This window comes from Haemaphysalis longicornis, unplaced genomic scaffold (genome assembly GCF_048455015.1).
Source record: "Haemaphysalis longicornis isolate Haplotype H1 unplaced genomic scaffold, Haemaphysalis longicornis Haplotype H1 scaffold_6, whole genome shotgun sequence".
NCBI classification, from domain to species: domain Eukaryota; kingdom Metazoa; phylum Arthropoda; class Arachnida; order Ixodida; family Ixodidae; genus Haemaphysalis; species Haemaphysalis longicornis.
The window spans coordinates 88373474-88390522 of record NW_027526407.1 but is presented as its reverse complement, the minus strand read 5'-3'; the positions used below and the strand labels follow the sequence as shown (position 1 = coordinate 88390522).

The 17049-nt window shown below is 45.0% G+C and overlaps 1 protein-coding gene across 1 annotated transcript; it reads left to right on the top strand.

Annotated features, from left to right (window-relative positions):
* The first annotated feature begins 1369 nt into the window (after nucleotides 1-1369).
* LOC144141747 (uncharacterized) lies at nucleotides 1370-9850 on the top strand. The gene is made up of 5 exons (XM_077673256.1): nucleotides 1370-1599; nucleotides 4505-5348; nucleotides 5823-5891; nucleotides 6848-6937; nucleotides 9635-9850. Exons 1-5 carry the CDS (start codon nucleotides 1382-1384, stop codon nucleotides 9752-9754), a joined length of 1341 nt encoding a protein of 446 aa, XP_077529382.1. The 5' UTR covers nucleotides 1370-1381; the 3' UTR covers nucleotides 9755-9850.
* Nucleotides 9851-17049: the final 7199 nt, after the last annotated feature.

Here is a 17049-nt window from a genome sequence, read left to right as displayed (position 1 = left end):
CTCATTGTTCCCTAAGTATGCCGAGAACGTTTGTTATTTTGCACTAAGCTTGGTAGGATTGTAGCTCTAACGGGAGCACACAGATGAACTATTTCACGCCTAGCTTTTTACATTTGAGCAAATGGGCGTCCTTTTGCCCTGGAAGCGCTGGCATGTAGTAAATAGTCCTGTTTAATAAGCCAACGTTTTTAATTGAAGACTCCACTTCTCTCACTTCCGACTGCTGAGGTCCCTCATAAATTCGACGTCTTCCATTTTCATCGAGAAATCTCGTGAAGACATGCAACCTCATGTCCCTAATCGCGACGTGTTTGACAGACATTCTCCAGAGTCATCAACAGTGATAGGGCCAACATCAAGCCTTTAACACCTATTCAGCAGTAGATTCGGGCGTAGGTATTCCGACGGAGGTATGGATTCGTCAACCGTTGTGATAAATTTACTCTTAACACATTGCTATATTAGGTGCACAGACTCATGCAAATGTGTGGTTTTTGTAGAAAGCACCTCAAAATTGCAACAGTACTATCCACTTTATTGACTCGAATTCCCGATTGGGTTAGCAATAGATACATTGATAAAGCACTCCTCGTCAGTCGTACTTGATGTGGAACTTCAGATTGAATGACTACAGCGGTATGATTTTTATAGCAAATAGCATGAGCGCTGTAACTACTCTACGGATGACGAGACAGTAATAATGCTGTTCGTTCACTTCTGCGATCCATGAAAGTCCCCTGAACCATTTGAGAACTCTCAGTTATTGCATAAACAGTGAAACAAGGTAAAGCAAAGAAGAAACATTTAAACTAACAAATACTCTATTTGAAATAAACAGGTGGTGTTATAATTTTATCCCCGTTGTGCTAACGGCTTCTATTTCTAATAAACAGGGCGTCTTCTTTATTCCGCCTTAGTTAGCACATATGATGGCGACACATCCTTCGTTCTACCCTGCTAATAACTCTTTAGACTGAGTCCAGTGAGCACGAGCCTGCAGCAGCATACCAAGTATGAGTTTTTGAAGGTAACATTGATAACTTATATTAGGTTAAGTCATGGTAGGTAACAATGCTTCAAAGCAACTGCCTACTCCAGTTGTCCTTTGTATTATCAATTTGGTTTAGTTCAATGTTAAAAGCCGTATTAAAAAAACAAAAGAGGTAACGTGAGAACCTATGTAAGCCGAAGCCAAGAATCAAGGTGCACCGGTCCACCAGGGCACTTTTATACTGGGACGTAGAACGTACTCATATAATGAACAATGTTTGAACAACAGGAGTTCACTTCATGATTTTGTTAAACATTTAACTTCGAGCCTACCCTGAAGGTTAGGTCCGAGTTCACCTGTGGCGTTTATTCTAGCCACAGAAGACCGAGCATGAGCACCGGAGTGAACGGTTCCCCTACACTCTCGGTGCCATCGAAGCGTTCGCCGGTCGGCCCTTTCACCGTGGATGTGGCCCCCCTTCAAGAAGAATGCGAAAAACACACGCCGAGCGAGCGCAGCAACATGATGCGAAGCTTCTGCCTTCAAGCCCGAATATTACGCATCTGCGGTGCTCTTTTCATCAAGGACATGTTCGCCAAACCTCCAAGGTAGTTACGAATCACATAAGAAAAAATAGTGCATTTGATAAACAATGCTCAAGACACTTCAGTATAATACGCTGTTGGGCTAGTTAGTGCATTGCTTGGGGAAAACGAGCGTTACAAAACCAGGACCGAAAAAACGAATAACGACGAGACAGATATGCTTTGTACTAGAGAATACTAGAGAGCGCATCTGTCTCGTCGTTCTTCGTTTTCTTCTGTCCTGGTTTTGTAGCGCTCGTTTTCCTCAAGCAATGATATTGACGCCTGCTATTTGAACCAACTTTCCGGCTACGGATCAAAATGTTACTCAGTTGCCTGTAACACATCAATGTAGCCTTTCAGGCCATTGTCTCACTTTTACAAATTTCATAGGAACGACAATTTTATTTGCCCAACAGTGCTAGTGGTGTTGTGCAACGTTAAGCCGTGTAGCGACCTCCGTCTGTTTATGGGTCCACCAGTTTCCAGGCAACGATTTTATAGCGTACACGCGGGTAACGGGGAGATGGTAGCCCGCAGCACGTTTATTTTGAAGCTTTGGTATAGAAGGGGACGTGTGCATACGAACGCTTAGTCCGCTGTATCATTGCGGGACCATCTCCTGAGGTTTCCACGCTTTGAATGGTAACTTTGCATTATGCAAAGGGTGCTGAAGTATGACATTTGAAGACTAACGACACTACTTTAATTCCCTGATTGACTACTAGGCTATGTGTATTGAATTCCTGGCTTGTCCAGTTTCTAATAAGCAGCCTTCTGTCTGGATAAGTATACTTCATTACAGCAAACCAAGAAACCTCTACGTCAGTAGTATTGCGTGTAAATGATCCTACAATCACAGTCGCCATTGATATTCTTATTCTTGTTCTGCAATTTTATCGTCAATTTTGTGTTCGGTATTTTTTATGCCACCAAAATATACTGTGAAAGCCACAGGCACGTGACAGAAGACAGTTCGAAAGACTTCAGATGTTTTGCATGTGGCGTTTGTTCCACTCAACCACGTGCCAGTCAATCGAAGAACCTAACAGTCACCCAAGTCTTGTTAGTGAGAGTGTATCCATTTTGTCTCAAATACAACGCGAATAAAATCACGTGACGTAAGTAGAAAGCTGACCGTGACCAGTGTTGCCGTCTCAGTATTGCGCGCGACCATGATGCGGACGATGGCTGCTTTCGCGCAAAGTTTGAAATCCTATCTTCTGGTATTTAAAGTCAAAAATATGAAATTAAAACCAGCGGAGCGGTCCTATATTTGAGTAACTGTAAAAAAAGAGTGGCTCAAGAAGCACGCCTTCCCGATGCACTATGTAAGGCTGATAGAGCTTTGAGTAAGTTTGTTGAAGTTGTTTAGTGATAGGCTATGAATTAGAGGATAATAAGTAGTATGGAGATAAACGTGTTTACGTTTAACAACAAAGCCTTCAGCTTCAGCCACTGAAATTTGTTAAGTGACTAATATTATCATTCGATATGGTGTAACAGTTATTTTTAAAAGTCTGAAGTCACGAAGGATGCAACCCCTTACCTTTTAAAGGCAATTATCTTATCACAGAAGACTTTTCACCTTTTAGGCGGTGTTCGGAAAAGCGGTAAATAACTGAAATCTACTTTCAGCCAAAAATGGGTTTAATTTTACTCCAAGGAGAATCAAAACCGCGTGATGTGCAAAACATAATCTGTATACCTTAGGCCAGATTCAGACTGTTGTCGCAACTGTCGTAATACCTTTAAATGATGACGTTACTTGAAGTCTTAGCCAACCGAAAAGCGTAAAACGCCGTTTGTTTACGCCCGTACCGCACGATATGGCTGTTACGTCGTTAGTCTGAACACAGCCTTAGGCGCAAAATACGGCTAATTATGCCAACCCATGAAGTTTGCGGCCACATTTAGGCAACTACAGGTAACTTGTTCTTGAGCAATCCGCACTCTTTGGCGTCTATTAAATTTTCCAGGCACAATATTGGACTCCCATTTTAGTTTATGCCTAACACCAGGTGTTATTAGAATGTTTTTACTCCGTATTTTCTTAAACACGACTGTGCTACATTTTTAAAGGCACTTGCGTAACTTGAAGTTATACGAGATCAGCATTGTTTCTGTATTAGTTTTACTTCTCAATGGGCCCATCTAATACATCAGTAAAGTTAGTCTGATTTCCCGTTTTTACGACACCTGCGCTGTTGTTCTTGAACGTGCAAGGGGGCGCCTATCTGCATTTACACGCCCACATCTACTTACACTGAAATCTACGCGCAAAGAGTACAGTATTACTATTGTAGATACTGCAGCGCGGATAATACGAGGCCATCTTATTTTCAAGGACAGATTGATGAGTTTCGGAACTCCGTTTATCTGTTCGATGGTTAAGAATGTAAAAAGCGACTACGTTAACATCTGCGGACATTCTAGCCATGATCTTTACAAGTGTACCAAGCCTTAGCAAAACAGGAATTTTAAATTCAATTGAATTAAATTGAATTGAGTTTATTCTACAACCATGTTGGAAGAACCCTAGGAGAAAAGCTGATGAGAAAGCTTAAAGGACCCTGGCCCCCTTACACACAGAGCGGCATATCCAGGATGACGATAAGAATTACAGAACAAGTGTAATACACTTACAAAACACGTTGAAAACTAGCACCCCAGTGCAAACCAAGTGTAGTACAGTTCTCTAAAGAAATCAGACCAATTGGAAATATCAGGTACAGCCCGAAAACGCCTGTCATTATGGTGCATTGGGTTTACAAATCATATGGGTTTCCAAACTCTCTGAATAAAAGAGCTGAAACGTATTTAATCAAAACAGTATGTAACATTGTAAGTAATAAGTGCTAGGTGATTTGTGTCCTGTAGATGTTGTTATCTCCTCTTGCTTACCCCAGTGTCCCGTTTTGACTTTCAGGTCACCCAAGGTAGTGTGGTTACACTGGTACACTCTGTACGCGGCAGCCTGCTTCACTTTTTTTCTGTGGTTCGAGACAGACGTTGTAACTCGGCACGCCATCGAGCTCAGCGACACTAACCGATTCTTCACCAAGTCCCTGCTTGTTCTTCTTCATGTAGTCATCCTCATAAAGGCGAGCGGAAACTTCGTCTCCATGATCGTAGGCTGCAAAAAGATGATCGAGTTTTTAGAGAAGGCGGACACATTCGAGAAAGAAAGCGGCGTTCCTACGTGCACCTGCTGCGGCCAGAAGCGTTATTTCTGGGCCGACATACGAGGCGTTGCAATATTTGCAGTCTATTTCACAAGCTACACTGTGGCGCTGTTCCATCAAGAGCAAAAAGTCGACGAGGACGGACTACTCGGAGATAGGGACATCGTGAACAGGGTCTGCGGCTTTTTTGCGGGCATTCTATTTTACACGTACGACAGCGTCAACTTTATCAAACTTAGAACATCAGCCCAGGTGATAGAAGGTTACATCGCCTTCCTGAAGAAGACGATAGACGAGTGCGTGGGTCATAAGGTCACCGGCTGCGAGATGGAGGCTGCAAAGAAAGTGCAAACCGTGCGACTGCACCTATGCACCGTCCTAGACTTGAAGAACGCCATCAACTCCATTTGGCAGAAGTCGGTGGTGGTGTCAAGCGTAGGCCTTCTGCTGGTGACGTGCATTTCACTTTACACTATTATTACTGAAGGACTCGTAAGAACGGAGCTTTGGATTGCCATGGGCTACTCTGCCTTCACGTTCTACCAGTTCTTGGAACTCGCAAGAGTGAGCCAGTCACTGTGCAACTCTGTGAGTAGAAATATTTCACTTTTTTGTGTTTTTGTGCCACCCCCATCAGGCTAGCTTGGAGACAGAGTATGACGAAACGTTATTATATACATAAAGCATCTTATGAAGTCTTCGGTGCCCTATAGCAACGACAGTGTTTCTTCTAGTCTCGTATTTTGGGATACCGGTCGGGCACGCAGACGTTACGGAATTATATTTTTAAAACTGGCCTGCAAGACACTCCACAACAATGCTTAACGTTGTTGGCATGCTTTGAAGAAAACTATTTTAAATTACATCGTGACAACTCTCCTTTACCCATCATAGCAAGCCAACTTCTACGAGGCTATTTCGCTATTCCTGAACATATAAGAACCCAAGCTAACAAACGTTTTTGGTGCATTAAAACTAGCGCCTCAATCTTTGTACCTAGTATTTCACACGCTCAAGAATGCAGTGCTGTGTCACGCGCTTTTTTTCCTGACCATGTTACAGTACCAAGCAATCAAAGATTCCTGCCGGAAGACACCCACTATGGACAGTACAGCTGCTTATAGCCATCAAGTAAGAAATTCTCTGCTGCAGCCAGCAGTGCAATTACAGATTGCACTCCAAAGCATCTAAAGTAGACCAGTGTGTATGGTCCTCTGAACTGAGATATATTAAACATACCACCAAACGATTGAAATCTTGAACCTATACTCTGATCTCAATAACTGCCATCGTATTTTTGCCTACTCGGACAACCATTTTCCCTCTCACGGCAAATCAGCACAACACTTAGGACCAGAAAACAATTTCGATATCATAAAACCACCCGTAGACCTAAGAATACACATGTTTACCAAAAGTTCTAGCAGCAATTTTGTTTTTAGCCGGACCATTAACTTAACAGCTTAACACAATAACAGCACCACTTCAAAGCTTCATCGCTTATATCTGCGTGCTGGCTTTACGCTAATTTTGTTATACCCAACAATCGTTCCAAAGAGCGCCAGACCAGCTTAAAGCAATGGCCCTCAACCCACCATCCTTAAATTCTTAAAATATTTTCGAAATCGCGGCGAAATTTTTCAAAATTTACAAACTTTCGCTATGTCACTTAGCAGGAGAGTTTTCCTGAAAAACTCTCCCCAATAAAATTATACAAGTTCAGGAACACATTTTTCCTCTGCAGTCAAAGGGACGAAATTGTAATCACAACATTCACTTCACAATTTTTATTGAACTTATAAATCTTTAAACCACTGTCTCAGCATTGAAAAACAAGGCTCAAATAAATACTATCTAACGATAACTAGTAGGTATCAGTGGAAAATAACTAGGAAGAATCAAGTAGAGAAGCAGAAACACTAGGGGATATGCTCGGTATTTTAAAAACACGTAAACCCACCACATTTCACATGTTTTCACTTTTATTACAAAGGCTACCTTTACTCTGGGTAGGCTTACTACTATTATTAGTAAACTTACTGCATTTTATTTATTTAAAAATGCTCCAAAGCATGCTTTCTTCTCAGGTTCAGTATTTGCATAACACAATAAACTCGGATGACATCAGCCTCAATGGAAGCGGCTTCTTCAAAGTCAACTTGCCTCTACTTGTTTCGGTGAGTTCTTTATAGTAGCCTGACTTCCAGATATTGACGAAATCATTTTGTCTATTCTGATATGTCATGCGCCATTTGTGCAAGTAGGATGGCTGTTGTGCCAGCTGGTTTCTCCCGAAAAATATTAGTCATCAAAAAATGTATGGGGCGAAGATCATGGTTTATCACTAGAAATTACGAGCCCACAAAAAACCACATGCTAATAGCCCCAATCGCAAGCGACTTATCTCGCTCTCACAGTAAGGATTCGGTGCTTCAGAATTTCACGAAACACTAACAATGAAATATCATGATTGTGCCCCCTAACGCGATTGTGCGCACTAGCTGCAATATAACTTACGAGCATTTGTACTACATGGCGTGCCGTGGCACGCACTATTTTTTAAATGGGATTTCTTGCAGCGATTTAATGAACGCCGAAGTTCTCCGTTTTTTTCTAAATTTCGGGAGGACGTAAAACCTCAAAAATTAGTCATCATCACCAGCCTATCTACGCCCACTGCAGGGCAAAGGCCTCACCCATTAATCTCCAATTACACCGGTCCTGTGCTAACTGCGACTAATTTATCCCCGGAAACTTCTTGACCTCATCTGCCCATCTAACTTTCTGCCACCCCCTGCAACGCTTGCCTTCTCTAGGGATCCACTCTGTTACCCTTAATGACCAGCGGTTATTTTCCCTTCGCATTACATGCCCTGCCCACGTCCATTTCTTCTGCTTAATTTCTACCAATATGTCCTTAACACGCGTTTGTTGCCTGACCCACTCCACTCTCTTATTGCCACTTAATGTTACACCTATCATCTTACATTCCATTGCTCGCTCAGTCATTTTCAATTAAAGTTGAACCCTCTTAGTGAGCCTCCAAGTTTCTGCCCCGTAGGTGAGTACCGGTAAGATGCAGCTGTCATACACTTTCTTCTTCAGGGACAATGGTAGGCTCTCATTCATTATCTGAAAATGCCCGCTGAATGCACTCCACCGCCCCCCCCCCCCCCCTCCCCCAAAGTAGTAAATGGTGTAAAAGGGTTAAGGCTTGGGATGTTTATTCCTGGTTGGCAAACGGTAGATTGACAAGGCAAAAAAAAGACAACTACTGACTAACACTAAAAAAAACTAGTTTTCCCCCATCTCGCTCTTTCAGCTATTCGAGCAGAGCTTGCCCATTGTAATAAGGGCAGATGGACTTTTTTTGCTTCGAACGCTTTGCGCTTGTTCAGGGGTCTGGGAATTGCAGTTGTCACCCTTAGAAGTGGAAAGGACAAAACCGGTGGTATGTGGCATCTTTCGGGACGCTATGGCTACGCCAATAACAACATTTAGAGGGACGACAAAGCCTGTTTGAAGTAGCGCATAATTGATTAAAATAAATGCATCATAGTGGACTATTAGGGCCCGTGGCTTGTGTGAGAAATTGTCGGCGCAATTATGTAAAGCAGATTTCTACGGCGCGTTTTTGATCAGACAAATATAAAGGGAAATTTTTAATTTTATGATTTACCACTACTTTTTATTTCTTGTCGCAATTGCCCTGTCATTTGTAACTCTTAAGTTATAATATACTATTCTAAGTTGAGGCGTTCTAGAAAAATCAATGACAAAAGCAACTAGGCACACAAATTTATGCAAGCGTGTTGAGCAACGCGATTTCGTTAGAGGTTCACTAAATGGTAATTCTTTTATGCTATCTTAAATGTTCTACCACATGATCGACTAGCTAATCATCTACTAATGCTTCTCCACACTGCACGGGGTACTGAGTTATTATGTTGCAGGAAGCAACGTCAGCGCTTTCTGTGACGTCACTTCAGGGAAATTCTTTCTAATGACTGACTTTGTGCCATCACTTACACTAATGGCCTCACTTCCGCGTGTGCTTTCGTTTTGTGTCACAGTTAAAGACTTCTATCATCCACCCCGTTCCCCCCTTTGCCATAACAGAAGCATTTGGAACACAGAGTCCCTGAGGTAGTGACCTTGCGCCCCTCTGTAGGGTGACTTAATAGACAGATCCGTGTCGCTGGCGCATGCGCGGACTGATCTTAAAAAATACATTTTCATTTGTAGCACTTCTGTGATTTATACTTAGCCCACGTCACACATGCGGCGAAATCAACGAAGCTCTACTTGCACTTGTACTTTAGCGAGGTAGCAACACTTCCTTGTAGTCTTGTGTAGCTACAAACGTGATAGAAATCAGAAATACGGTGGAGGATCTACGCATAAAGACATGGGTTACATACGAAAAAGAAGCTGTAGTTTGTAGGAAGGCCATATGCCATATGAATACATGGTATTTCTGACGTAACCTTACGCCACAGAATGTGCAGCGCATGTCTATGACGTTAGCGAAATACTCGCACCCGTTAAAATCACGTACCATGTTAGGGCATATTTTGTCAATAAATAAATACTAAGCACGCTTTCTGATACACCTGCTTCAAACGCTATGGCCCGAAGAAACCGCTCATCATATTTTCCCCACTTTCCTACAGTGGACCTTCAACAGGAATTAAGGGAAATCGTTTTTTTTTCTTATAAGCCTTGACATAATCTTGTAGCCTTTTTGTATATACACGAAGGTTGCTTTTCTTGTGTAATTTATACGTTTGTGGCGTCGATTTATTAAGTAGTACCGCTGAAGCGTAAGTAGATGCTTACTGACGATACTGTTAACGATGTTTTTTTTTTTCCAGATGGCTGGTTCTATCATTACCTACACGGTAATACTCGTTCAGACAAGCCCGGACTTATCTGAGTCGACGCCAACATGCCACTCTGCAACTGCGACAACCCTTCCGGGGATTTCACCCTGAAATGACGACGAATAAAAGGAAATAAAAGTGTCACGTTCGCATGGTTTTAATTCATCATGATTGATACATGATTTCTCCATTCTAATACAAGCTGCACTTTCTTGGTCGGTAACTAATTCAAAAAGGTTTTCCCGAGTCCCAGGCATCAATACTCTCAGCCGCGATTACCTGTTGTCACTACTACGAACAGCCTAAAGTAAGGCCCTGTGCGACAGCCAGCGGCTAGAGCTGGATTTCGTTGGTTTTTATACGGCAATCCGAGAGGCAATGCTACAAGCAGTTGTAACGAATCTTTGACACTTCAAGAATCTGGAAGGCCATAAGTGAGGGTAACTTCTGGTAAACCACCAGTTCCCTTAGTTTCAAAAAAATCAGAGAGGCTGTCTACACTTTTTACATGTGTTATGTGCCCAAGCTTATTTGTTGGTGGTACGTTGACGTCGCAGCCACAGCATATTGGTGAACCGGCCGTCAGCGCCGACAGCAGCTGCCATATCTTCACTTGCTAATCTCCATGAATGGGTTCAGCCTGCTCTCTCTCTCTCTCTCTCTCTCTCTCTCTCTCTCTCTCTCTCTCTCTCTCTCTCTCTCTCTCTCTCTCTCTCTCTCTCTCTCTCTCTCTCTCTCTCTCTCTCCTTATGAGTGGGTATGTGACAGCTGTTGGTGTGCATATTGATGTTGCCGCTAAATAGGAATCGCAAAATCAACCATGAGCTTAAAGCCGCAGTTCTCATCGCCATTGGCCAATCCCCTCGAACGGAAGGTGGGTATGTTGCCGTGGCAGCCAAATAGTAATTGCTGAATTGGCCATGAGCGTTCGGCAGCATTTGTCTATGTTACTGGCCCATCCACCAGAGTGATTACGTTGTTAGGCCTGTATCTAGCCCAAGAGCTACGCGGTAATGTCGAGCCTAACAGCCTACTAAGCAACATCAAACTCATTGTACATCAAGCTGCGGGTGCCGGTTGACGACTTTAGATCTCAAAGTGAAAACATCCAGGGCCATTTCCACTGACGTTAACCTGAGGGGCGAAGCATACCGTTCATTAGCCTATTCTTGGCGCCTTGGTATTTTTGCCCACGGAAATGAAGCCGATAAGGGGTAGAGGTATACAACTTTGCTGTAGGTCTCGTGTCTTTGAAACATGAAGCGTTCTAGCACGAGGCGTTGAAAGCGAGCGTCCCTGTGTGTTCTTTTAAATGCGAATGCATTTCTTAGTCGGGGGTTGTCGTGCGTTGGCCGGCGTGCGCCTAGCAACAGCTGTGGCGCGTGGCGCGCCTAGCAACCGGAGCAGGTGGTAGCTCGGGCGGGAGTAGCGGAGGGCAAGGGGAGAGTAGAAGCGCGCTCGGCGTGTGAGGGCGCTCGCATCGTGGAGCTCGGGCGGAGTAGCGGAGAGTGAGTGGAGAGGAGGAGCGCGCTCGGGCTTGTGAGGGCGCTCGCATCGCGGAGCTCGGCGGAGAGAGCTCGCGCGCTTAAATGCGAATGCATTTCTTAGTCGGGGGTTGTCGTGCGTTGGCCGGCGTGCGCCTAGCAACAGCTGTGGCGCGCCTAGCAACCGGAACAGGTGGTAGCTCGGGCGGTAGTAGCGGAGGGTAAGGGGAGAGGAGGAGCGCGCTCGGCGTGTGAGGGCGCTCGCATCGCGGAGCTCGGGCGGAGTAGCGGAGAGTGAGTGGAGAGGAGGAGCGCGCTCGGGCTTGTGAGGGCGCTCGCATCGCGGAGCTCGGCGGAGAGAGCTCGCGCGCTTAAATGCGAATGCATTTCTTAGTCGGGGGTTGTCGTGCGTTGGCCGGCGTGCGCCTAGCAACAGCTGTGGCGCGCCTAGCAACCGGAACAGGTGGTAGCTCGGGCGGTAGTAGCGGAGGGTAAGGGGAGAGGAGGAGTGCACTCGGCGTGTGAGGGCGCTCGCATCGCGGAGCTCGGGCGGAGTAGTGGAGAGTGAGTGGATGGGAAGGGCCGCGCTCGGGCTTGTGAGGGCGCTCGCATCGCGGAGCTCGGCGGAGAGAGCTCGCGCGCGGGGCGGGCGTGTTGCGCGGGTCTCTCTCTCCTCTCCGTTCTAGCGTTCTAGCGCGAGGCGTTGGAAAACCAGTGTCCCGCTGTTTTAGTACCGTGAGTGTATGATACTACAGCGACATGAGACGACAACGACATAGCCCTTAAGGGTCACCGCCCCCAAAAATGGGCTCAACGCCAGGCCATCGCGTACCCAATGTACACGTCAGGAACCATACCAGCGTCCCAGCCTCGTCACCCATCGTAGCCAATAGGGACGCCCGTTCGAACCAAACCCGCGTTTGCACGTAATGCGTCCCCGACTTCGCCGTTACATGACGGGCTGCAACCAATGGGGGTGTTGCCCCGGCGCCTACCCGTGTTCAAAGGCAATTGCATTTTCGGTATCGTCGTTATCACGACGGCGACGCTAGCGCCGACACCAAATTTTAACAGAACGCGCCCTATAGTGGATTCACACATAAAAAATTAAACTCTCGGAATTTTTCTAGTTGTATACGTTGGTAGACCTGGGCTATAAGCAGCGCCCTAGTGAGGACTAACGATTAGTTTAGACCTGCTGGCGATGTTTAACGAGTGTTGAAATCTTGATACACGGAAATTTCCGCTTTTCTCCTCATGAGAAACCACGGTGGCCGGAAAATGCATCGAAACCGTGTCCTCGTGCTTATAAGAACCATGCTTTAGACAGTGAACCGCCCCGGTGGCCTAGATTCACCGCCGTGCATATTTTGCAACGCTTTACAGGTGAACAAGACGCCAAGAACACACGAGTAAAGGTGAGCACCGGCGAAAGAACAGATCACCAACTGTCATCAAAACAAGCTCGAATTTTTTTTTTTAATTTACTATTGAGCGCTAACAGTTGGAAGCATCTGCAGAGACTATACCGGTGACTCTAGGGCTTCAGTGCCTGCTTTCCAACATTCGTTTTAAGGCGCTCATCATTGCCACTACGCGATTACTAAAGCCTGTCGCTTTCACTACCGTTTTTGCAACACGCAAATTTGTTCCAAACCGCGTGAACATCTTTGCAACCTTTCAACCAAGAGGATCCTTTTACCACTGCTGTGCGCTAAGGCGATCTTTTAGCGGTTACGCCCGAATTCATACAAGTAACAAGTTCGTCCGCACCGGTTGATTCAGTGCGATTGAATCACGATGAACACCTTTTAAAAGTAAACCTCCATTCACTTACTCAAATATCTTTCCTTAAAAGTTCGCGTTATTCCTCTCACATCTGGACTCAAGTAATGAAAACAGCATAAAATGACATTACAGAACTCATTCAGATCTGTAGTAGCTACGAAGGGCATTGTGCTCACACAGAAGCAAATGCCCTGAAATCATACGTTTCTCCTTTTAACATTTGATAAAGTCAGCCTTCGGTCAGTAGTTCATATGGCTTAGCAGTGTTCACTTTTGCGGCAAATAGAGTTTCTGTTCAAGCGCTGTGATCGTGACCTCGCTTCAAAAACTGAAACTTTTAATGAGATCATGTTCAGACGATCCTAATGACCCTGAGTTGCAGCAGCGTCACTTTTAAGGCACTGAAGGAGTGTTTTATGCGACATAATTTAGAACCAGTTCTATCAGGGATCAGATTTCGATCGATATCTCCGCCTCACACAGCTTCATCATTCTGTTTCACGTTCGGATACAGAACCAATGCGCTCTGCCTAAAGTTGGAGAATATATACTTTCGCAGCACAAGTTTATGAAATAGAGTGAGGAAAGTATCTACTGAGCTCAAATAGCAGCAATGGTTGACGCCCTGTGAACCCCATCGGTTTGTGTTACAATGCCGGCTCTAACCAAAGAGCCCTCAAGCCTGCCCCTTAAAAATCAAGGCTTATGCATTTTGTCTATGACACATCCTGAATAATATACAGCCAAAGAGCCGGCGTTGTCACTTAAACGTACTGAAAGAAGATCTACAAAACTATATAAAATGTGAAGAAAAGCAGATTTCGTGGTGTTCAGTGAATAGTCGAATGTGGTGATGGAGAGAATTTTTTCCCTCAAAGTCAGTGGCATTGCACTGAAGTAGAGAATGACTTCTTATAGGCCTTTCAAGAGCAAGCACAATGACCCGTCACGCACGCTTTGATTCCATGAAACAGTCCAAAAGCACTCGTGGCATATTCGATGGCCAAAGTTTTACCCATCAACCACAAAATCCGGCCATAAAAGTTTCTTTCGGTGTCCCATCACATAGAAGGTGAAAGAAATAAAATATTCACCGCAAGACGGTTTAATTTCAAGCGGATTCCGCGCGCATCGAGCAATAATAGGGCTGTATAAACCACGCCCCGCTGTCCTTTCTTCGTCACGCGATACGCCGTTCCGTCTGTTGCCAGCTGAGGTTTTTTTATGTTTGCTGAACTCTATGGGGGAGTAACCTTCGAATCATACCTAGTTCGAAGTAAATCAGGCTTTTCAAAACCACTGTAGCAACACCAGCACGATAAGGATGAAAGTCTACAGCGCGTCATCACTTAACAGTCCACTAATGCGAGCGGCTAAGTTATAAAAACATCTCAATTCAAAAACGCGTTGGGCCTAAAAAGATGTGTGTAAAGATTAGCTTCACAGTCATAAGGCTGTGGACAGCAACGCCCAAGTCATTTTGTTATGTAGGCGTTGAGCGTAAACGCCAACTCATTTTTTTCCCCAATCGATATTGAGTCCTGTGTCACATCAACGAGTGGAGCATCAGTTTGGACGTAGCGCGTCACTGATTTGTCGAACCCCCAAAGCCGAGAAAAGAGCAAGCTTTTATTGGAGAAGTCTCAAAAAACGCCCTTGAAGTAATTCATAAGGTAGCCACTAATACGGCGGGTGGTGGGGCTACGTGAAGGCAGCCTTATCGAACTGATGTTGGTTTGCCTCAGAGAGGGCAAGAAACGGTTGGCATCACGTGACTTTCTCAAAGCCCTAGCATTGTAAAAAAATTATAAATTTAGAAGAACTTCTTATAAAAGTGGGCCGCAAGCTGTGAACGGGACGTTCGCCGTGCAAAATTCTGTGCACCGTAAGAGGTGCTTTAGCGCTCAGAGCATGATGTGTTCTCTAACCTGGCGCATGCGTAGACGTCGCGCTGTGCAAGTGCACCACCAAGACACAAAATCATTCGAACATGCGCATGTTCTGGAAACGGCGCTTTCCAAGCGTAAGTAGAAATGACGGGCAACTGCCCGTCTTGGTTTTATGACCAAGGTTGCTTTATTTCTATTACCTCCAAAAGTACTAAATTTGTAATTTCACGATGCATTGCAGAACGTATCACTCTAAGCTGAACTGTTAGCATGCTGAGATTTGAACTACTTAGTGTCCTGCTTCGCAAATACAATAGCATGACTCGCAGTAAGCACTATCGGCAAGGAAATTTGATTGCAAGTTTCTGTGTCTTGCTGAACCAAGTAAATTGCAGAAGTGTTGTATATAATTTTATTCGGGAAGAAGCGAGCACTTATAAATTGAGTCCTTGTCAGAGCTTAACACTCTTGTCAAACGTACCTATTTAAGTGCACTTGCGCCGAGTGCATTTCCCGCAATAGCCCTTTCGCTGTGCGCTGTTAAACGACGACATAAACTGCCCTTGGCCGTGATGTCAATGACGAGATTAACGGAAATTAACTGAAATTCCATCTATTTAACACGTGAGAAACAATAAAAACATTTCGTTGTGTTTGCATTGTTAAAAGTAGCAATCGGTGCCTTGCACAAGTCCACAAAAAACGCAGTCGGGACGGCGACTGAACCCCGGCGCTGATATATTCACTGTTATAAACTGCGCAGCGAATAGCAGCAGCATCATCATTTGTGAAAATTATCTGAAAGCGGGAAATATAACAGAGACGGCTGAAGCGCGAACAGAATCACAGGGCCACGAGCAACCACCTACGACAACGCCGCAGAGAACGGCTACGATGGAGCACAGCCCTACCAGGCGGCGCTGGCTCGTCGTTGAGAAAGAGGTTATTTTCTTGTTTTTCATCGCTGCTTCTCTTTCTGTAAAAGTAAATAAGCAATATATCTATAATTACATTTAAAATTACTTATTATCGTCAAAACGCTCGCGGTTTTATGTTATTTTTTCTCGATTTTCGGACTTCTGCGCCCGAGATTACTCACTCGTCGAGCTAGCACCTTTACAGTGTGTTTGGGGAACACACTCAGCTTTAAAGTGCGTTCCTTGAAAAGTGCCATTCGCGTTTGCTGTTTAGCTGCTCCAGAAGGACATTTTAGCAGAGTGCACTCCGTGGAAAGGCACTTAAACAGCCACGTTTGACACAGGTATGAATTTAGTAGTGGCGCAACGTGTACGTTTGAAATCCCAACTTGAACATCGCAACGTTTTTACTGTAGGCCCCTCCAACATCACGAACAGCTCGCAAGCTTGCACAGAAACATCGAATGAACAAAGAGCAAAAGTAAGCTGCTACATGATACGAAACTTTGCTCCTTACCGCCTACTATTACGGCTCGTCGGGTGCCTCTTCATTGAAAACTTGACGGAACGATCATTTCGTGTGGCTGAAACCACGTGGAAGAAGCCGTACTCCCTCTACTCCTTTGCCTTGTTCCTAAGTACGGTATACTTCGAGGTCACTGTTGTTGTCTACTACATCATCATATCAGCCACGACCCGCGAGTTCAGCATGTCGCTCATGGCAGTGCTTCATGTCACCGGATTGGCCAACGTTTTGGTAAACTTCTGCTGCATGATACTGGGCTCAAATAAGCTGTTGAAGTTTTTCAGGAAGTGCGCGCAGTACGAATCGCACTCGACGTTCAAGCCCCCGAGCTCACAAAAGGTACGACGAAGAACGTACCACTTCACCTTGCTGAGGGTCATGATCCTCACAGCTGGGGTAACGACATACGGCTTCACTGTGTACTTCGGAGTCTTACTTAACCCCCAGACACCATGGCAGATAGCACAAGTGTTCGCTGCTCTCGTATGCAAGGTATGCTTTTTCTTTAACGGCTCCCTCATGTACCTCGTCGTGAGATCTGCTAGCGAGGTCATTGTCTGGTACGTCAGGGCACAGAAACAGGCGTTTGAAGACTGCATCAGGATTCTCAGCGGCGACAACTTGACGCCAACAGCACCGTCATGCACAGAGCTAAGAGTATGCGAAAGCATTGAGAACATACGACTGAACATACTGAACATCAAAGATCTCGTGGCGAGCATCAACGACATTTGGAGCCCGGCAATCACCATGTCTTCCGTGTGTCTTTTGTGGGTCAACTGTACCGCGCTGCACGGAGTTG

What these genes read in the sequence shown, in the direction of transcription:
- LOC144141747 (XM_077673256.1), top strand. Translation starts at nt 1,382, where the DNA reads ATGAGCACCGGAGTGAACGGTTCCCCTACACTCTCGGTGCCATCGAAG. An exon ending in ATGTTCGCCAAACCTCCAAG is followed by an intron (nt 1,600 to 4,504) that starts GTAGTTACGAAT and finishes TTTGACTTTCAG; the next exon opens with GTCACCCAAGGTAGTGTGGT. An exon ending in CAGCTGCTTATAGCCATCAA is followed by an intron (nt 5,892 to 6,847) that starts GTAAGAAATTCT and finishes CTTTCTTCTCAG; the next exon opens with GTTCAGTATTTGCATAACAC.